This window comes from Halichoerus grypus, chromosome 2 (genome assembly GCF_964656455.1).
Source record: "Halichoerus grypus chromosome 2, mHalGry1.hap1.1, whole genome shotgun sequence".
NCBI lineage: Eukaryota > Metazoa > Chordata > Mammalia > Carnivora > Phocidae > Halichoerus > Halichoerus grypus.
Window position 1 is genome coordinate 156,352,834 of NC_135713.1, and position 22,309 is coordinate 156,375,142.

Consider the following 22,309-nt stretch of genomic DNA (forward strand, 5'->3'; position numbering starts at 1 on the left):
GAGGTATGCTCTGTAGTAGTCAGCTCAGACTTGATTATGCTGCTATAACAAATAATCCCCAGACCTCTGACTTATAACCACAAAGGTATTCTTTTTCACCCCCGCTGGATGGTTGTGACTCTGATCCACGGCAGCCCTTAATGGGGTCATTGCTGGTCATAAGGCAGACTGAAAAAAGGAGGGGGGAGGATCACAAAATGACTCCTACCAATCTGCTCAGGAGTGGCACCAATCACCCTGTGCATGTTCTATGTCCAAAGAGAATTGCATGATCGATCTTGACCTCATCGGGAAGGTGAAGTATAATCCCTTTTCATAGGTACAGGCAGCGAAATTTTGAACCATAATCAAATCTCTGCAGGAGTCATCTCCTTTTCCTCGCCCTCTCTCCCCTTCCACTCCCCTATCATCATCTTCAACACCTCACAGCCTGGGAATTCTTTATCTAGAAAAGGCAGGACGGTGTGTTCTTCAGACTCAACCATTTTTGGTATGGACTATTAAAGTTCCAAAGCCTGTATTCCTGAAACTCAAAGACACTTTTCTTTAAAAAGTCTATTCTCACACGTGTTTCTGAAGCCTGCTTTGAAAGATCAGATGAGTAGACCTGACACCCCTTTCTCTTTTTTCTGCACTGTCATCCCGTCCCTGGGTAGGAAAGAAAAAAACATGAGCTGCTTCCCGAGTGGAGGAAAATCTCATAGGAGAACAGGAAATATGTAAAGAAGCCATCCGTTAATTAAAAAAATACAAAACAAAACACTCTAGCAGGGTAGACTGTGTTTGTGAATAAGTAGAAAGTCCCCTTTTAGAACTGATATGTCCCTGGATTGAAGACAGACTGACACGATTTTGGAATTGTCTTACAGAGTTCCCTAGTACTAGTGTTGTCCAATAGAGCTTTCTTTTTTTAAAGATTTTATTTATTTATTTGAGAGAGAGACAGAGAGAGCACGAGGGAACAGGAGCGGGGAGGAGCGGGAGAAGCAGGCTCCCCACTGAGCAGGGAGCCCATTGCGGGACTTGATCCCAGGACCGTGGGATCATGATCTGAGCCAAAGGCAGATGCTTAACTGAGCCAAAGGCAGATGCTTAACCAGCCGAACCACCCAGGCACCACCTCCCCCCACCCCCGGTAGAACTTTCTGAGAGGATAGGAATATTCTATATTAGACTGTCCAATACAGCCCGTGTGGCTATTAGGCACTTATGATGTGGCTAGGATGACTGAGGAATTAAATTTTTAATTTCATTTAATTTTAATTAAATTTCAATAGCCGCCTGCGATTGGTGGCTACTGTATGGGACAGTGCAGTTCTAGATGTTAGAGATAGTGTTGCTAAAAGTCATACAGTGACTTTTAATATCTCTTATTTATACATTTAAATACCATGCTGTGTCTTGGTTGTTAAAAATATCTCAAAGTGGACGTAATGTCAGTTTGTATAAAACTAAGCACATCATGCCTTCACTTATTAATTGGCTGGAGCTGCCTGACCTAATAAGCAGAGGCTAAATTCACAATTAATTAAAGATCTCATGTTCATTCAGCCAAGACTTGCCTCAAACCATCTTTTGTTCAGCAGGCCAGCAAGATACTTTGAACCATATTTAGGACATCTTGCAACTATAATCAACATATGCAAAATACACCACTGCGAAAAAGTTCTTTCATTTATCAGATTAGTAATTCTGTTGTAGGAATGGCATTCTGCTCTATTATGCTAACTATAATCATATTTGTAGTAAACGAATATGACATAATGTACTACATAGAAATGTATGTTATTTAATTAGTGGTAATTTAGCAAATAGTTCTCTATCTTTGCTACCTACCGGGCAATATTATTTCTCTATTAGAGATGGGAAAACCAAGGCTTACAGAGATTATGTAATTTTTTCCAAAGGTTATATAATTGGTGTTTAGAAGTCCAATATACGAACTCTTATCTGATCCAAAGCCCCTACCACCCGACTACTTGACAGGGGGATGATAAAACCTAATTGCGGGCGCCTGGGTGGCTCAGTTGGTTGAGCGACTGCCTTCGGCTCAGGTCATGATCCTGGAGTCCCGGGATCGAGTCCTGCATCGGGCTCCCTGCTCAGTAGGGAGTCTGCTTCTCCCTCTCATGCTCTCTCTCTCAAATAAATAAAATCTTTAAAAAAAATAATAATTAAAAAAAAACCTAATTGCAATCACCTATCTTTTTCCTAAGGATGGAGCCTGCACAAAGAAGGTCAGGACCCCTTTTCAAGGAGCCAACTGATGCCAATGGGAAACTGCTGTGTAGACTGTTCCAGGCCTGCCACAGCTGATGCCCCTTGGTCCCCCGGAGGTGCAAGGGAAATGGGAACAGTTATGAGACTGGAATCTAAGTCATACAAGAAAGTTGCCCCAGTCAGTCTGGTTCCATAGGCACGGTAGGTAACACTATTCTTACACCCTTCTTCTATTTTGGCTCTGGTTACCTCTTGTGTTTGGTAAAAATTAAGGACGAAACTTCTGGGATGCATGCTATGCTCGGTCAGGCCCTGGGCCCGCGGAGCTTAACTAGGCACCTCAACAAGTATCAGGTGGCCTTATGCAATTTTATGAGCCACGTACCCGCCTGCATAAATCTCCTTCCTGTGAATTCAAAACAGCCATGCCTCACATTCACTTAAAATACAATGGAAGACAGATGCTCACTTTCCTTCTTTGCTGTTGTAGTCTTGGTTCCACTTTGCTATTTTTAAAGCGTCGAAACCTCTCCCTTCCTGGAGTGCTACAGTGCAAAGCATTCCTCCCCACCCGCCCGCCGAGCACCTCGGTCCTTGCAAACTTTGCACGCGGAAAGGTGGGCAGCGGGTCGCAGGACTACAAGTCCCAGAATGCACGGCGCCCGCCGCACAGGCGCAGCGGGGACCACCCGGCCAGCCGGCCAGCAGCCTGCGGAGACTCCCGGGTCCCCGCGCCGGAGAGGGGCTGGGGGCAGGCGGCCGGGCGGACCTGGCCGGCGCGGAGGGCGGCCGCGGGCGTCACCATGCAGGCGCGGCGGCGCGCGTGAGGAGGATGCGGCAGCGGGCGCCGCGGCGGGCGGAGGAGTAGGCGGCGGTGCCCTGGGGAGGGAGCCGCGCGCGCGGGCCAGACGGCTCCCGGAGGCTCCGCAGTGCCGCCGCCGCCGCCCGGGAGGCTCGGCGCGGGAGCCATGTAACCTGCGGCGGGCTCCGGGCTGCTCCGTCCTTGCCCAGCTCCCGGGCCAGCGCGGCAGCGGGGCCACGATGAAGAAGCAGTTCAATCGCATGCGCCAGCTGGCCAACCAGACGGTGGGCAGGTAGGTTCCCCGGTGCGCGCCGGCGAGGCTGCCGCCGCCGGGCGCGCAGGTGATGGAGCCCCCCCGGCCTCCCGGCCTCCCTTCCCTCCTTCCCTCCCTCCCCGCCGTGCCTGCCCCTGCGCCGGCCCCTCCGGGACTGCTCGCGGGCGCGACCCCTCCTCTCGGAACTTCCCAGCCCCGGGAGCCCTTCTCTGGCTCTGCCCGCTGCGCCCGGGCTCCGGTTGCCAAGCGCAAAGTGTGACGCATCCTTTACCTGCGTCCCCGGCTGCCCCTTCACCCTGTCCTCCCTGCCTTTCCCCGGGACTCCCCTCTTGCCCCCCCCCCACCCCGCCCCCGGCCGCCTGGCTTCCTGGAAACAGGTGTTTGCTCTGATTGTGCTGGAGGCAGCCGACCCGCAGTCGCTCTCCGAAGATTCCCTCCCCTGCGCCGAGTTCAGGCTTCCCGGGGGGTCCGGGGGGAAGTGTTGGGCCTGGTCGGCTTGGCAGAGCTGAGCCTGCGCCTCCTGCCGTGTTTGTTTTCTGGGACTATGACTGTACGAGATTCTGGATCTCTTCATTGGCCGGGTTTCTTAAGGCCATAGGTGTTGGAGAGGGGATCTGAAGGGGTGAGGGGGAGAGGGGGCAGGGAAGGTGCTGGTGGAATGGCGCTGCTGTCGGCTTGGTCCTAAGACTGATTTCAGCAGAGGGAGGGAGCCTGCAGAAAGGGAGGTCCAACTCCTCTGGAAGATGAGATAAGCGGAGGATCACAGCCAGGTAGGGGAGGGGAACAGAGAGGCCCTACAGTCAGGAAGAGCCGGGCCCTAGGAAGCTGCAGGACCCAGCCTGCTGTCATTGCCTCGAAAATGGGCTACATCTGGGCTAGTGTCTCCAGGAGCCGCTCTGCAGGGTGCCAACATCTATTAACGTTACATAAGGATTCTGGTGGGTCTCTTCCAAAGCTAGACATGCTGTGAACACAGGGGTGTTGGGTAGAGGGGATTTTTCATGGAACTTCTGCTCCTGGGGAGGGATTTCCCTTGCTGCTGTGTGGCCGAGGAATTCAGGTGTGCAGTTTTCTAAAGCAAAGTGGAAAGCTGAGAACCCAGCCTTGGGTGCAGTTCAAGAGCAGGCTCCACACATGGAGGGCTCTCCACTAGGTTTACGCGGAAACCAAATACCTTTCTGGGGTGGGTAGTGGAGCCTGGCTGGCATCTGGCAGGGTGGGGGTGGGGACATCCCTGGGGAATAGGGCCGGCGAAACTCCCAGGTAAGCATACTGCCCTAATTCTGGTGGGCATCCGAGGGCAGGGGATGCGGTGGTTTCTTCTGCTTCCAGGGACTCCAGATGGTTTCCAAGTAACAATGTCTAAAATTGACTTGGATTCATTTCCCTTTCCCAAACACATGGGCTTTCACATGAGGGAGAATTTATGAATAGCAGAGTCAGATTAGCCCAGATTTCTGGCATGGTATGGCCACAGATAGATCCTCACGTGGGCTGCTTTTCTGATATGTTGGACACTGAAATAGTGTTTTCCTGTCCTGGTCGTTTAGCAGATGACCGTCGAGCTGACCTGTCTTGAATATCTTGATTTCTTTCTAAAGCGATCAGGAGCCCACCCCCCCCCGCCCCCACCATAAACTGGGATTGCTGGTCCTGCTTGGTCTTGGGGTTTCAGTTCAGTGCTTGAATGGAAATGTGAGCAAGGTATTCAGGCTTTCTCCCTGGCGCGCCGGAAACCAACCAACTCTTCTTTCTCTTTCCAGGGCGTCTTTCAAAGTGGTGAGATTTATGAGCCTTGGGCATAGAACCTTTTTTTTTTTTTTTTTTAACCCTCCTCCACAGAGGGAATGACCCAGGAAGAGGGGACGCTGGGCTTCAGAATAAGTGAGCTTATTTGAAAGCACATTCTTGGAAGTCCAAGCAACTGGTCACCAAGAGAGTGGTACTTTCCACTTGTTTGTCGGGACTCTGGTGGATGCTGGCGGATGAATGCTGTCTTTATCAGATGGTATCTGTTGTGTTACGCGCCAGGGAAAGTGAGGGCCAGTCCACCCCTGTCTCGCTAATACGTATCCGTTTTGATGACCTTTAGAGTGAACTTTTTAAAGCAAAAATCAGTTCATGTTTCTTTGCTGCTTAAGAGTTTCCAGTGGCATCTCCTTGCACTTAGCGTCCCAGATCTTTCTGGGGGCCTATCAGACCTTACCGACTTGACTCCTCCTTGTCTTTCCATACGCATTCTGTCCTACCCGCTCTTCATTCACTGTGCCCCAGCCGCAGTGGCCTTCCTTGCCCCGAACACCCCAAGCTCATTTCCGTCTGGGGGCTTTGTTCTTGCTGTTTTCCCCCTTGCGCTGCCCATATGCCTGTTCTTCATCATTCAGGTCTTAGCTCAGAGGCCTTCGAGAGGCCACCCTCCACCATTCACTGTCTAACCCCTCATCCTGTTCAAGGTTGTCACCGTGCCCCTCGCTCTGAAATGCTCCTAGCTTTCATCTTTTGTCTTCTTGTCTGCCTCCAATAGAATGTATTGACCGCCATTGTATGGTGTCTATAGCCCAATGCCTTGTAGACAGTTGATGCTCAATTCATGCTTATTGAAAAGATTAAAACCATTCACTGTAGCATCCACGGTAAATAAAAAGGTAAATTAAAGGGACAGCATTTACTTTGACTTCCTGAGACTGCAGTGAGGCAGGAGGTTAGCATTGCTTTTTAATTTCTTGAATCCGTAGAAGCCGTCGGATTGAATGTTTGGGTTGCTTTATGGAGTTGCTTTGGTAAGCCACTGGATTCTTGTCCTTGGGTGTCTGGAAAGTGATGGCTTTCCTGTCTTTGAGGGAAGACAGGCAATAGGTGTGGGGGTCGCTCCTCCCCATACCTCTTTTTTTTTTTTTTTTTTTAAGATTTTATTTATTTGAGAGCGAGAGACAGAGATAGCGAGTAAGAACACTGAGCGGGGAGGAGAGGGAGAAGCAGGCTCCCCACTGAGCAGGGAGCCCGATGCGGGGCTCGATCCCAAGACCCTGGGATCATGACCTGAGCCGAAGGCAGCCGCTTAACCGACTGAGCCACCCAGGCGCCCCTCCCCATAGCTCTTTACCCACTTGCCTTCCGGAAGTTGTAGGTTCTGGAGTTCTGAATATAGAGCTGCTCGGGACTAGCTCCAGTCACTTGAACAACATAGGAGTATCTGTGCTTCAGTGTCCACCATGGAGTTAGTAGTATTTTCCCCCTAAGTGCTCACATCTGAGTAGAGAGGGCATTCAGTGGCTGTGAAGAGAGTTTATAAAACCCATTGCCTTTAACTGGGAAGAGCTTCATCTCCTCCTGGGTGTGCTTCTCCATTCTCTGCACAGGTTCCTTCTGCTTTGAATTTTCCACTTTCAATGTCTTCATTTCACTCCGTCCTTTGGGAAGCATTCCCTGGCCCTGCAAGGCTGGGCCCCCATGTGCCTTGTACCGCGTTCTGCACTAGGAAATGCTGAATCAAGAGCGGCTGTAGGCATCTTTGGACAAACGCTATCATCACTACTGGGTTACATGCATTATGGCGTGCACGCACCCATATGTTCATCCATTTTTTCATTCATTCAGTAAATATTTATTGAATGCTCTGTGCCGGGCGCTGCTGGAGTTCAAGAAACATTACAGCGCAGAGTAGACAAAATTCCCATTCTCTTGGAATCTGTATTCTAAAGGCATGCTGTTTTTAAGTTGTATCGCAATTTTTATCTTGTTTATTTTGCCCTCTGGACTTCAGGTTCGTTGTGGGCAGGGACAGCTAACTGCCCTAACACCTGGCATACAGTAGGTTCTCTGAAATTCTTTGACAACCGAATGAATAAGGGAGCCAAAGGTCCAGGTGTTGTGGATCCGGAAGTCGTGCAAAGCAATTCAGAGGCGGGAGAAACTCCTGGGATTAGTTCATGCCTGATTTATATGCCATTTTGTACCTTCAAGGGCATCTGTTGGTTGCTGGGGTGAGAAGCACCCTGAAAGGCATACCATTTTTCTTGGAAGTGGCACTGGTTTGTGTTGGGTGGAATAAAGCCCTGAGCGGAAATTTAGAGACCTGCTCACTGCAAGACACAAGAGAAGTTAAACTGGCACCTTGATCTGGTGAAGAGGATATTTCTCCCATCTCCCCCACCCAAGTCTGCACAATGGGGGTCCCAGTAGCCCCCACTTTAGAGGACCGTTATGAGGTTGAAGGGAGGCTGGCTCACATCAAGTGCTGAGCAAATGGTTGATGAAGTTCGTTGTCATTTTTCTCTTGTTGCCCACTCAGTCCTCCTGGCCTCTTAAGCATAAAGGGCTTCTTAGGTTGTGACGGCCATTGTCCCGTGGTTGCTCTGAATGGGCACCGTGCCCCTCTGTGACAATGGGTGATGTTCGTGGTGTCTGGGAGTAGGCAAGGAGCAATGGAAGTGCAGGAGGGGGGCATGGACGTTCCAAGAGCAGGGCAGTCAGGTTGGATTATTTGGTTTTGGAGGCTCTGAGCTGGGAGCGGAAGACAGTTCTGTCTAGAGCCCCACTTTCCATTCCTAGACTGCTCAGCATGCAGCCCCGGGTGGGCTTGGTTTTTGGTGCACAGCTTGGCTGAGCATCTTTGCCACTATGCAGCTCTCGGGATGGAGATGCAGCAGGCCAGGCAGACCGAGCTGGATGCTGAGGATGCAGAGCCTCTAGGTTAAAACAGCCAAGCCGAGGAGCATCTGTTCCTTGAAGGTTTCTCTGAGACACAGCCTTGCCCATCAGCACGCCTCCTAAGAGCCCTGACCCGGTCCATAGGACATCGGGGGCAAAGTCAGAACCGATTCTAAATTAATCATCGGAAGGCTTCGTTCCCCACCTATTATGGATGCCCCGTGAGCCGGACCTGTGTCAGACCAACGCAGGCCCTGTACGTCCTCCTATTAGCCAGCCCCACAGGGCTGGGCAGACCCACACTGGTCCCTGCAAGGAGCACCGTGCACGTTTATGAGGTCTCAGCGCGAAGTTTTTCATTCAAGTTTTATGGAAGCTCATGTCTTGCCACCCGCTCTGGTATATATATGTGAAATAACAGGATGTACTCACCAATTGATGAGCAGGCTAGCAAATCTGGAGAGAATATTCTTTGCGGGCGTCTTCTGAGCTCCTTACTGTGCAGACCTGCCGGCTCTCAGCCTTCTGCTGGGCGGCTCTCAGCAATCCGTGTAAGGCTGGCAGGGCTTCCTGCAGAATGCTGTTACCCCAGACCTGCAAGTCATTGCGAGAGACCCGTTCTCTTCACCAGCAATTAATGACATCCCCTCCCACTTCACCTCCACCAAGGAAATGTATCAGTATTCATTAGTATTCTTCAGGGTGGGTGATAAGGACCACTTTTTTTTTTCTTTTGCCTCTAGAGAAAGTGCATCAGCAGCCGTGTGAGTAAAACAGTAATTTAGGGTTGGCCCTTTTCGAGGGGATTAGTAGGCATCCCTCTTATTAATAATGAACAGTGGATTTCAAATGCTATATTGGTAATGACAGCAAATAATAAAATCGTGCTTCAGCTCTGCGTCGAGTCAGGCGTAGGTCAGAGAGAAGGTTGTGGGGAGAGGAGGAGAGCAAGGGGCGCTCTCATTGCATGCTGGGCATCTCAGTACGCTGGAACCTGGGACCCCACCGCCCCTGGGAAGCACGTGGCCATCTAGCAATTTAAAACTATCCTTTCTGTCCGGAAAGCAGATGTTTTTGCTTTCATTTTCCAACTTTAGAGTTTATTTTTAGAGTAAATGTTTATTTTCCCACAGAATTCAATTTACTTTTTTTAACTTTCTTTTGGGTTACATAAATGATATTTGTTTATGGTAGGAAATTTAGAAACTTATAGATGGGCAAGAAGGAAAAACATGACCAGTAATCTCACTACCTGGGGACCACATTTAATATTTTGAATATCATTTTCTATGTTTTTAATAGGCATGTATTCTTAAAAAAGAGATAGAGACCATATCCTGTCTATTCTTTTGCAATCTGCTTTATCCTCCTGTGTTACATCTTGAATATCACCTCGTTTCAACAACTATTTGTCAACAACTATATATCTATAGTATAATTTTTCAAGGGTACATAATATTCCACCACAGTCAACCAATTTCCTTTTGCTAATCACGTAGCAAATACTTTTCGTTAGTTTACTTTCCTAGCATGAAGTCTTAGAAGTGGAATTTCTGGGTCAAAGACCATGTGAGTTTTTAAGACCACCTGAATGTATATTTTATACATCCAAACATACACACGTGTTATATTTACATCCTCAGCAGAATTGCCAATTTCTTCCCCCTAACCCTCTTAGGAAGTAATATCACAACTTTGTTAATGCATAAATGAAAAACCTCTTTGCTTCTCTTTCAATTTCCAGTGACGCAGGGCATTTTTTAAGTTGACTGGACGTTTCTTCCCTTTTCTGAACTGCCTGCATATGTCTTGCCCATTTTTCTAAAGTCATGTCATAACTGTTTTCCTATTGATTTTTAGGTAATTTTTAATATATTAAGCATATTTGTGCTTTGTCATATGCCCACCCATCTCCCTGTAGTTTCTTTGCCTTTTATATTTTATGTCTTTTATAATATTTTGTGATCTAAAGTCTATCAATTTATGGTTTGTGCTTAAATATTATGCTTAGGAATGTTTTCCCCAGCCTGAGATTACATAAAAATTCATACGTTTTCATTACCATTTATGTGATTTAATTTTACCATCAGACTTTAAATTCATCAGTCATTAATTTTGGTGTATGACATGACTAGGGTGTCACATCTAATTTTCCTTTAAAAAAAAAAAGGGGAGTGCCTGGGTGGCTCAGTCGATTGAGCGTCCAACTTGATTTGGGCTCAGGTCAGGATCTCAGGGTCATGGGATCGAGCCCTGCGTAGGGCTCTGTGCTCAGTGGGGAGTCTGTTTGGGATTCTTTCTCCCTCTGCCCCTCCCTCCTGTTCGTGTATGCACTCTCTCAAATGAATAAATAAAATCTTTTAGAAACCCCAAGTAGTTACCCTACTATCAACTTGAATAATGTGGTTCAGTCCCACTGTATTGAAGTGTCATCATGTACTAAAAGGTTTCACCTACTTGGATCTGTTTCTAGGATTTCTAATTTGTTCTCTTGACCTGTCAGTTGGCAGGAATGTGAGGTAGGCCCACCTGCCCAGGCGAGCAGTGGTGGGTTGATGTCCCATGCTTTGGGTGGGAGGAGCAGTGGAGTTGGTCTGGTTCCCAAATCTCAGCTTCTCCAGGGCAACTCCTTGGCTTGGCAATTAGAACTCAACAGCTTTGCCTGAGGATCTTGTTGTGCCTTTACCACAGCTAATCTACACATTATTGCCTTATAAATTAGAATTGCTTATGTTTCCTTAGCTTTGCTTACCTGTTTATTTTTTTTCCTCGGCATTTTTATAAGTGAATGTATTAAGATGGAGGAGATTGACAATTTTATGTTAGTGAGTATGCGGAGAATTCTTCCCCTGTGGGAATAGGGTATGCTTATTCAAGTCTGTTTATGATCCTATAAAATCAGGTTTGTCTGTTTAAGTCTTGCACGATTTTGCTTTTGTTTTTAGGTAATTTGTCATTGTCACAACTCTTGCCTTCTTTTTTTTTTTTTTTTACTCTTTATTGGTGGAATGTAAGAAAGCTATTGATTTTTGTGTAATTGTCTTAACAACCACTGTCCTAAACAATCTCATTAGTTTTAAATACTTTTTACAAAAATTGAGGCTATCAACTTTTCCAGGTAGACATTAATATTTTCTGCAAATAATCATTTTGCTTCTTCCTCACCAGTATTTATACTTATTTTCTTGTCTAATCGCATTGTCTAGGACTTACAGAACAGTGTTAAGTTATTGGGGCAATAAGTAGGCTTCCATGTCTTTTTACTATCCTTCATGGAAATGCATGATAATTGGCTCAAGAGATTTTGTTTTTTAATCACGTTACCTATTACATAATTTTATTCTTTTACTTTGGGTTTTTCTTTGGCGCCAAAGTTAAATTTGATTAAATGTATTCTCATGGTCTTTAAAGATCATCATATCTTTTCCCTTCAACTATATTCACTCAGCAATTTATGCTGTAAATTCGTTATTGAGCACTTACTATGTTCCAGACATTGTTTTCACTGGGGATACACCAGCAATAGAGTTCCTACCCTTGAAGAACTTGTGTTTTATGAGTTTGACCCCCTACAGATTTTCTAATATTGAGCTCTCCTTGTCTCCCTGCAATCAATCTTATTTGACTATGATTTGTTAATTTTTAAAAATACCGCTAGATTTAATTTGTTGTTGTTTTATTTAGGATTTTGGCATTCAGTATTCATAAATGAGAACATCTGGATTTTTTTTTTCTTTTGCTACACCTGCCAAATTTTTATAACCTTGTGAAATGAATTGCCCACTTCCTTCTGTTTCTGGGCAGTGAGTTAAGGAACTAACATGTTCGTTGAAGGTTAGAAACAACTCTTCCAGGACATTTTTTGGAGGTAGATCTTTGACAGGCTTCCCAATTTCTTCATCGGACTATTTACGCTTTCTGTCTTTTCCTGAGTTGTTTTTAGTAACATAGTTTGTAGAAAGGCATTCGTTTCATTATGATTTTAAAATTTAATAGAATCTTTGAGTATAGAGTCGTAGCTCCTAATTTGCACTTCTTTCTCTTTCTTCATGCTAACCAGCTTTGCCAGGGGCTTTACTTTCCTCCACATCCCGTAGAATCAGCTCTTAGGTTTAATCTTTTCTTTAAAAAAAAAAAAAAAATTCTTTCTCATTAGCTCCTGATCAGTGTTTTCTTCTTCTATGTGTCATAAATTTTGCTTTTTAAAATATTTTTCCCTCTTGATTTCCTTGGGCTGATTTTGTTCTTTAGTCTTTAGTCTTCTGTGTTGTATTTGGGTAGGTTAGGCTCTGCTGTGGTAACGCGTGAGCTCTGGAACCTCGGTGGCTGAACTTTGTAGAAATTTATTTTAAGCTCACATGAAATGTGATGTGAGTGTGGGGGCTTCCAAGGACCGCTTTCCTCCATGTGTGATTTAGGGATCCAGTCTGCATCCATCCTCCCTCCCCCATGCCTGCACCTCCTTCATCTCAATACATGGCTTTCAATCACTGCTAGAGATGAAGAGAGAATGTAGAGATGCCATACTGGCTTAAATGCCGGGGTCTGGAATTTACAAATGTCACCTGTGCTCATGTTTCATTGGCTAGAACTAGTCACAAAGCCTCCTTGGGGATGACAGGAGATGGGGGCCTCTACCACGGCTGTATAACCAGGAGTATAATCTCTCTCCTCTCCCACTGCCCATCTTTGAACTCCTTCTTGTTCCCCTGCTCCACACAGTGCCCTCTGCCCTGCCCCTCCACAGTTGTGCCTACCAAAGGTCATTCTTTTTCAACTCTGGATGATTGGAGTTGTTGATTTTCTTTTTTTTTTTTTTTTTTTTTTTTTTTTTTTTAAAGATTTTATTTATTTATTTGACAGAGAGAGATACAGCAAGAGAGGGAACACAAGCAGGGGGAGTGGGAGAGGGAGAAGCAGGCTTCCCGCGGAGCAGGGAGCCCGATGCGGGGCTCGATCCCAGGACCCTGGGATCATGACCTGAGCCGAAGGCAGACGCTTAACGACTGAGCCACCCAGGCGCCCCTGGAGTTGTTGATTTTCATTGTCCTTTGTAGGAAACTGTGAGATCCTTCAGAGGAGCATCTGAAACTGTGAGATCCTTCAGAGGAGCATCTTTAGGATAACAGACTTACTGACGTCCACTATTTCTCATGTCAAGATTAATTTTTGATTTTTTTTTTTTAAAGCCCTTCTTACAATGGGGAGAAGAATAATGAGAACAGAAATTCTCTCTCATCTTGCCACACTGGAATGTCACATACTTTATGGGATTATTGCCAGGGTTAAATAAGATAATAAATATAATATCCTTGGCATAACCCCTGAGAATAATAAGCACTCAATAAATCATAGGTATTACCACTATCCCTTGCTGTGCTGAAAGTCTCTTTGACATGAGGCATTCATTTTGATTTTTATTTATAGGCTTGAGTACCTGGGAATTACAGCTTGAAATTCATACCCATTTGTCTTATTTTCCCAAATCAAACCCGGTTGTTCTATGTTTAGTCACAAACTTGAAATAATCTGGAGGTATCAATAACGCTCATGGCCTCATTCATTTAATACCCACTATTAGTTGTTGTATTACTTGGGGTGGTCTAGGTTATGCCACCATGTCAGAAACCCTCCCCGTCGCTGCACCTTACAACCCTGGCTGGTGGGGACTGGGAGTAGTCCCCCGAGCACCCAGGCTGCCATAGCTCTGTTCCACACCTGCCTGTCTGATGGCAGAGGCAGTAAATGAGGATGTGGTCAGTCACACCCTGGTTCCTGGTATCTTCTTCTGGAAGTAACATGTCACTTCTACTCACATTTCATTGGCCAAACTAAATCACCTGGCCACACCTCACTTGACATGGGGTGGGCAAAGGCAGTCCTTCATGGACCCAGAAAGAACAGAACCTCAAAAGCCATAGCGATGTCACCTGAAGCCGAGACCTGGGCTGTGTGCTTCATAAGCATTACTTTTATGGACTCATTGCAATATCTGTATGAATTGGGTGCTCTTTATAGCCTTACTTTACAGGTGGGGAATGGAGGCTAGAAGTGGTGGACCAAGAAAGGGACAGAGCCAGATTCAGGCTGGGTCCTAAGTAGGTCAGGTACAAGCAAATGTGTCCGCTGGTCTTGCTCTCCCCAACAGTGGATCTCTGTAGCCTCGGGGTCCCTCCAGTTACTTCAGTTTAGGTGGTTTTGCAAATGCTAATTAACTGCTCTTGACTTGAATAAAAATAATGTCACATTCGCTTCAGGTAATGGGTATCTTGTATGTCGCCTTAACCACAGAGAGCATATGATGAAATTTCTGCCAATAGAAAATTCTTCACTTTATTTCCTTACTGCAGTTCCAGAGAAAGGGTAAGAGAAATGCCCTTTGAAAGTAATTTTCTTTCTTTCTTTCCTTTCTTTCTTTCCTTTCCTTCTTCTTTCCTTCTTTCCTTCTTTCCTCCTTTCCTCCTTTCCTTTCTTCCTTTCTTTTCCTTCCTTCCTTCCTTCCTTTCTTTTCCTTCCTTCCTTTTTCTTTCTTTTCTTTCTTCCTTCCTTTTTCTTTCTTTTCTTTCTTTTCTTTCTTTCTTTTCTTTCTTTCTTTCTTCCTTCCTTCCTTCCTTCCTTCCTTCCTTCCTTCCTTCCTTCCTTCCTTCCTTCCTTCCTTCCTTCTTTCCTTTCCTTTCCTTTCCTTTCCTTTCCTTTCCTTCCTTTCCTTTCTTTCTTTCCTTTCTTTCTTTCCTTTCTTTCTTTCTCTGTGCTCGCTGTGGAAAGAAAGCATTGTGGGTACCCACCAAAGCCCTTACAGACTCCCGCATAGCGTAGTAAGCAAAGAGACCTTAAAAAATAAGGAATATGCGAAGCAGACAGAGCTTTTAGCTCTGTCTCCTGGTGCATGTCACTGTGATTGCAGGCGTATGTGTATACCCACTCGTGGTCATAACTGCTCTTTACTGAGCGTGCCCCGTGACAGACACTTGGTGTGGTGCTTTCCAGACAGTCCTGCTTAATCCTCACACACTCCCAGGGTTGGTTGTGAAGTTTCCCTGCTTTCTGCAGAGCCTCAGAGCAGGTGCATTGTTGCTGCTGGTGACACTGTTGGGAGCTGAGATTTGCTCCCAGACCCCCTGGCTCGGAGGAGGATGTTGTTTATCATTGTACTCTACCAACTGCAGTAGGGGAGAAAGGAGAAAAATGTAAATGTCCAATATTAGTGGAGTGATTAATTGTGGCACATCTATACAATCGTAACAATCTCAGTGTTTTCATAACACTCCAAAAATTTGAGGGCTTGAGAGAAATGCTTGAGATAAGAAAACAGGATACAGAAGTGCATACAGAGTTGAGACTGCACAGTGTTTTAAAAAAAAATTGCATAGAAAAGACTGGAAGGAAATCAGGAAAGACTGGAAGGCTTAGCATGGGTTATTTATCTCTGGGCAGGCTTATGAGTGGTTTGATTTCTTGCTGCTTGTACTTTTAAAAAAAATTCCAAATTCTTTAAACATGCATTTTATATGTTTATAAAAAAAAAAATCCTCCCAGGACTCAAAAGGGGGCAAAGGTAAAATGTAGCTGGAAGTTCTCATAATGATGTTTTAAGTTCGGGGCCCTGGAAGGTCTAAATAAATATGCTTGAAGTTCTCTTGAGCCTTGGTTTCAAACATGGGAAACTTCTTATCTTTATGCTCTGGAAAGGACATGATGTCAGATCTCATTTTATAGAATAAAACAGTCTGTCATTAGGAGTGATATGCTAATAGCCTTTTCGGGTTGCTAATTCTAAAGACAGAACGTTTTGAAACTTTGTCTGCATGACTCGAGGCTGAGGACAAGTGTTTCCCCATGGCAGGTTAGGGTTCTCTGGTTGCAGCCCCAGAAATGGACTCGGGCTCATCTAAGCAGAAGAGGAGATTGGGAAGGATGGGGGTAGTCGCGGAATTGGAATGACCAGGGAGTGTTCCTAGAGCAGAGGTCCTTCATTTGTGTTCTTGCCTTGAATCTCTCTCTCTGACTTCCTGCAACACTGGCCAGAGTATATTTTTTAATCCATGGACAGAAGAATGTCCTTTTCCTTTTTTAACAGGTTTTGTTCTGTGGGGGTGGGGTGCGACCGCTAGGACTGTGGGAAATGTGACACACTGTCGGTTCATCTTAGAAATGTACAATCCGCATTTGTATTTAAGGCTCTGAGAAGTTCCGCAGTAAGGAAAACTGTTGATCATTTGTATCACTTAGGATGCCTTGAATTATAGTAGCAGGTGTCAGTTCAGAGCAGCTTAAACTATAAGGTAACTGTTTCAGATGACAGGGCATCCAAAGGTAGGGAGAGTCCAGATGCCTTGTGATCAGGGCATCTGCTGTCTTCCATTGCTTTGCCTTCATCTTTGCATTGGCCTCTTCCTCAGATCGGGTTTTTTTTTTTTTCTGCTCAGAATACAGCTGTTAGCGGAAGCTGAAGTAATCTGCTTCCATGCTTATAAACCAAACAGGAGGCAAGAGAGGTGCCATGGTCTGAATCTTTGTGGAGGGTGAGGGTGGAGCATCGTGAATAGGATTCATGCCCTGATAAAGTGGCTCTGGAAAGCTCCTTTGTCCCTTCCACCATGAGAACACCAAGGCACTGAGATGATCCAGAAAACAGCCCCCCACCACATCAGCTGGCATCTGGATCTCGGACTTCCAGCCTCCAGAACTGTGAGAAATCAATTCCTGTTGTTTCTAAGCCACCCCGGTCAGCGGGGTTCTGTTAGCGCAGCTCAAAGGAACTAAGACGAAGAGCAACCCACAGGGTTCCAGTCATGGGAGAAGATAAGAGTCCTTTCCTCCAGTCTAAGGCAATTCATTCACATGTGTGCTATTGACCATTAACACAGGTTGGAGGGAAGGGATGCTGATGGGCCTCCAGCCTGGGTCTTTGAATTAGTCACTGGCTGGGGAGGTAGGATTATGAAGACTGGCTTAGAGCCATTTATGAACCTTGCTGGAGTTGGGCAGGGGGAAACGTCTTCTGAGTCAGGAGAGCTTCACAGGGGAGCAACTGATACCTGGACAAAAATCAGACTTCTGTTCGGAAGGGAGAAGGAGCGAAGCATTCTGGGTAGGCAGCAGTGTCCACCGTAGCTTGCTCAACCCAGCATTTTGAGTAGGAAAACCATTTTCCGTGAACATCCATTCCTTCGACTAGAGTTTGTAGCACGTTATCGCGGGGAATGTTAGTCAAGAAAGTTTGAATCTTACTTTGGCGGTATCTTCCTCACCGTTGATCAAGCCTCTCCTTTCTGTTTGTCAGGACTGTTTTCTTATATTCCAGAGCGCTGGTTCATAGTGATGTATAAAACTTGGCACACTATAGTATAGTTACGGTGTTGCATACGTCCGTCTGTTGTCATCTTGTAGTCAGGTAGCCCGCAGATGCCCAGCACAGTGTCTAAAATACGGAAGGGACTCAAGAGCCCTTTATCAAATTCATGCACATAGCTCAGTGGAGATGTCAGGCCGTCCTGCCTCTTCCCACTGTTGCTTCTTCCTTTGTGCATCCACGGCACTGTGCTTGTCCTCTTTTATCCCTTTTTTCACCCTGCTTTGATTCTAGTCGCCATTGGTTCTGTTTGCCTCACTGGACTGGGAGCTGTATTTACAGGGGCTGGGGCTTACTCTTCTGTGTCCTGTATGTGTTGTCCAAGGTGCTTTGCAAACAGCAGGAGCCGGTCCTTATCAGGGTGCTGGAAATGAGGCTGCTCAAACAGGTGTCAGAATCTTTAAAAAAAAAAAAAAAAATTTATTAGAGAGAGAGTGCGCATGAGCAGGTGAAGGGGCAGAGGGAGGAGAAGCAGACTCCCCGCTGAGCAGAGAGCCCCACATGGGGCTCGATCCCAAGACCCTGGGATCATGACATGAGCCAAAGGCAGACGCTTAACCGACTGAGCCACCCAGGTGCCCCAGAATGGATTTTTTTTTATCACCACAAAATTGACGTTTCCCATGCTAAATGTTTAGCTGTAGGCTTATAATCGTGCCTTGGTGATCTCCCAAGATTGTATTCTATTAGCAAAAATAGGACATGGCTTTAGGATTAGTCCTTAATAAAGGTTGCCTTCAATTCAAAAGTATGATTCTCTAATCATACTTATGAGTAGCAAAGACCAGTGGACTTATACCCATGCCCCTGCATAGTCACATATGCTGGGAGGAATGTGTAAGGCATGACAACCTAGTGAGTAAAGAAGCCATTCATCAGGGCGCCTGGGTAGCTCAGTCGATTAAGTGTCTGCCTTTGGTTCAGGTCATGACTGCCGAGTCCCAGGATCGAGCCCCACGTTGAGCTCCCTGCTTAGCAGGGAGTCTGCTTCTCCCTCTCTCTTTCCCTCTGCCCCTGCTCCTTCTCTCTCACTCTCACTCTTGCTCTCTCTCTTAAATAGTAAATAAATAAATAAATAAAATCTTAAAAAGGTGGCATTCATCAAACAGGTATCTGTTGACCACCTACTGTCAGCAGTTGGGTCCTTGGGAAGCAGATACTGAAAATAACATGCACAATGTTTGTTAGGAAGTGCTGTTAGCATCCGTACCTGTGGAAGAGACGAAAGGAAGTGGGACTAGGGAGAGGAAGTTAGGCTGTGATGTGGACCCAACAAAGGCCTCTGTTGGTTCCATGTGGGGTGCTGGAGCTTGGGTGTCTCCCCAACGTTGTCCTGAGTTGGGGAGAAAGGACTGAGCTCTTACATCTCTGCATTGATTGGTCACTGGAGTTGGGCTTTCCCTGGAAAGCAGTGTCGAGGGGTAGACAGCCGAGGCTGGTCATCTGGCTGCCTTCCCAGCAGCTGGGGAATAAGATCTTCATTCCTGAAGGGGAACAGTGTCCGCTGTATCTACCATGTGCCATATCTTGTGCTAGAAGCATGAGAGTGGGAAAAACAAGTAAACAAGCCATTACCAGAAGGTGGGGCTTGGACGAGAGGGGAGTTGTTCGTGGAACCAGGAGAACATCACTGGGTTTGGCTGGAGTGGGGTTTGGGAGGAAGTCCTGCAAGGTGACACCTGAAGGGAGAGGCACTGTTAGGAAAAGGCAAGTGGAGATGATGTGTATGAATGCCAAGGGATGTAGGGGGTGGCTCCTTCAAGGAAGTAAAGTAAGATCTCTGTGTTTGGAATGTCACTGGGAGTAGGGATGAGGTTTATAAATCAGATGACTCTCTTGCCCAGACAAGGACACCTCTGAGAGTGACTACAGAATTAATAGGGCCAGGGCAGCAGGTAAACACCTGAGCAAACTTTATAATTACCCTACTTCTAAGACATGATTCAGTAGATTGGGATTTTACCTAAGGACCAGGGGTAAATTACTGAGTGATCGTTTGACCTTTTCCCATAGTCTTTGGGTTATGAGCCTGGGTCCTGAGGTTTATATCATGCCTCCATCATGTACAAGTTGCAAAACTATAGGCCAGTCACTGAGGTTTTATAAGCCTCAATTGTGTTATTTGCAGAGTGGAATATTAATAATTCCTGGCTTATGATATTGTTTGAAATGAATTAATACAATAAAGTACTTAAAATAGTTTCTGGGATGGAGCAGACCTCAGTGAGTGTAAGATGCTGTTGTTGTTACTTTAAACAGAGGAGTAGCAAGGTCAGATTTGGGTTTTGGAATGACGAGTCTGGATGCAGAGTGGAGAACCAAACGGAGGGGAGCAAACCTGGTGTGGAGCCACTAATTAGGAGATGATAACTGTTGATTAGGAGACTAGCTGGTCATCCCAGTGAGATGTTGGGCATCTGGAGCAGATCTGTGGCCATGAGGAGGCGGGATCTGCAGAGGTTCCAGAGATATCGAAGACGTTGAGTCAGGGGACCTTGGTAGGACTTGGGGGAGTGGCAGGAAATAAGCTGCTGCTGAGGTTTGGGTTTGGGCCAAGTGGATGTGGATGCCAGTCACTGAGAGGGAGCCCAAGAGAAGGGCATGGGGGAGTCAGTGGGCAGCTGGGATGAGGGGCTGGAGCTTGGGAGAGAGGTCTGGGAGGTGGAGCTGGGAATCCTCAGCAGGTGGGTAGAAATGAAGCTTGGGAATGGGGGGAGTGCTGAGAAGAGCCCAGGGCTGAAGAATGGCCTGGGGGGAGGGGTGGCAGGAAATACTAGATGGGCCGGAAGCAAGGGGAATACATTGGTAGCCCCCATTTTAAGATAGAGTGTTACCCAGAAAGGAAAGCCTTGCTTCACCCATTGTGTTACTTTCCTACAGTTCTATAACAGATTAGCACAAATGAGTGGCTTAAAACAACCCCAAACGATTCTCTCAGTGTTCTAGAGGCCAAAAGGCCAAAATCAAGGTGTGGGCGGAGCCAGGCTCCCTCTGAAGGCTCTCCCGGAGAATCTGTTCCTTGCTGTGGTATAATAAAGAGTATCTTCTCTTTGTCCTTAGTTCTGGGCACAGAGATTTTAAAAAATGCTTGGAATTTCTGGAGTGATAGTTGTGCTTTCTCATGCTAATGAAGTGACTTCGTGGCAGGGCCCCTACATAGCTTTGGGGTGGGTTCTAGTCACCAGAAAGACCAACCACATAATTAAAGTGTTGGAACTTTGGGCCAGCACAGCCTCCAGGGAAGTGAGGGGAGGCAGAGTTCAGTGCTGTGGCCAGTGACTTCCTCCTTCATGCCCACATAATGAAACCCTATAGAAAAGCTCTGGGGATTGAAGTTCCGTAGAGCTTCCTAGCTGGGGAGCACATTGATGTGCTGGAAAGGCACCTAGATTCCATGAGGAGAGCTCATGGAAACTTGACCTAGCTCCCCGGCCCATCCCAGACCTTGCCCTGTGCATGTCTTTCGTTGGGTTGTTCCTGAGCTGTGACCTTTATCCATGCACATAAAATTATACTCCCAAGTATAGTGCTTTTGGTGAGTTCTGTGAGTCGTTCTAATGGGTTATGGGACCTGACTGGGTTGCGGGAAGTGCTGAATTTGGAGCCAGCTAGGCAGATTTATGGATGGTTTGGGGACGGCCGAAACTTGTGGCTGGCCTCTGAGGTAGGGGCAATCCTGGGAAGTACTTTGGCCTTAACTCGTGGGGTCTGTGCTAACCCTGGGTGGTTAGTGTCAGAATGGAATCGAATTGTAGGACAACTGGTTGGTATCAGGGAAAAAGTGTCAGGACTTTTTCTTAGCTTCTGGTGTTGCCAGCACTCCTTGGGTGTTCTTGGGCTTATAGACACATCCCTCCAGTCTCTGCCTCTGTTCCCACGTCTTTCTCTCAGTATGTGTCGTCTCTACTTATAGGGACCCCGGTCATATTGGATTAAGGTCCACCTACTTGAGTACAACCTCGTCATACCTCTATCTGTGAGAACCCCGTTTCCAGCTCAGGTCACATTCTGAGGTTCCTGTGGTTAAGACTTCATCCTGTCTTCTCAGGGGATGACACACTTCAACCCACAACACCCACGAAGCACGCATTTCTCATTGCACAAGCACTATTTTTTTTTCTCTCCGCTTTGTGCCAAGCACGGTGGTGTGAGGGTCTTGAGGCCAAGAGAGATAAGTCAGTCAGATAATCTTGCCCTCAAGGCCCTTTACTCCAGTAGGGAAAATAAGACAGAACATATTGTGACTATTTGAGGCTGGTTTTTATGAATACCCTAAGATGGTATGAAATGTCAGAATGATTGGGACGATGGGACAGTCACTTACGGCTTCAGTCGTAAATCAGGGTTCAAGAAGCAAAAAGTGGTGTAAGTTGGACCCTGGAAGGAAGCATGGGGTTCTGACAGAAGGAGATGAGGGAATGATGGACATGAAGATTTAAGGTAGCGAAGTGCACACACAAATCTAAGATATTAATCTGGATGCATATAGAATGTATTCTTCAATTATTAACTCATTAATTAGGTTAAGAGACATGTACAGACAAAACACTGTGTGAATCAAATCTAAATGCACCAATATGCAGCCATCTGCATGATACACCAACAAAGGCAAAGAACAAGACGCAGAACACCTCGTGTGGTATTCGACCTAAGTTTTTAGTGTATGGTAGGTGATTAGGCTCCCAAGTACTCACAGTTACCATGCTTGTAAATGCATACAGTGTCTCTGGAAGACTATTAAAAAGTTGCCAACAGTCCCTCTTGGTAATTTGGGAACAGAAGACAGAGGGAGACTGCATTTCTCCCTGCACGTGTGAGCCAGTCTTAACTCTTTTTCAAAACAAGTTACTATTCTAACGGACCTTGCTTTTGCATTTTGAAATACCTTATTTCTCTTAATAGAAGCCACAGACTTGACAAGTCACAGCCATAACTGTGTTCTAGAACATTCTCTGTGTATTTGGAGTATTGGTTTTCTCGATCCACTCATTACACAGCAGCAGTTTTCATG

At 46.2% G+C, this 22,309-nt stretch overlaps 1 protein-coding gene across 6 annotated transcripts in view; it reads left to right on the plus strand.

The window, feature by feature from the left end:
• Positions 1–2,892: 2,892 nt before the first annotated feature.
• ARHGAP44 (Rho GTPase activating protein 44) overlaps positions 2,893–22,309 on the plus strand; it is a 160,853-nt gene continuing 141,436 nt past the window's right edge. For 3 of the 6 annotated variants that reach the window (XM_036067681.2, XM_036067682.2, XM_036067685.2), the window contains exon 1: positions 2,893–3,314. In XM_036067681.2, the coding sequence (XP_035923574.1) occupies positions 3,262–3,314 (53 nt within the window). In that variant the 5' untranslated portion in view covers positions 2,893–3,261. The remainder of the gene's footprint in view (positions 3,315–22,309) is intronic. The other 3 variants (XM_036067683.2, XM_036067684.2, XM_036067686.2) reach the window with 2 other exon arrangements.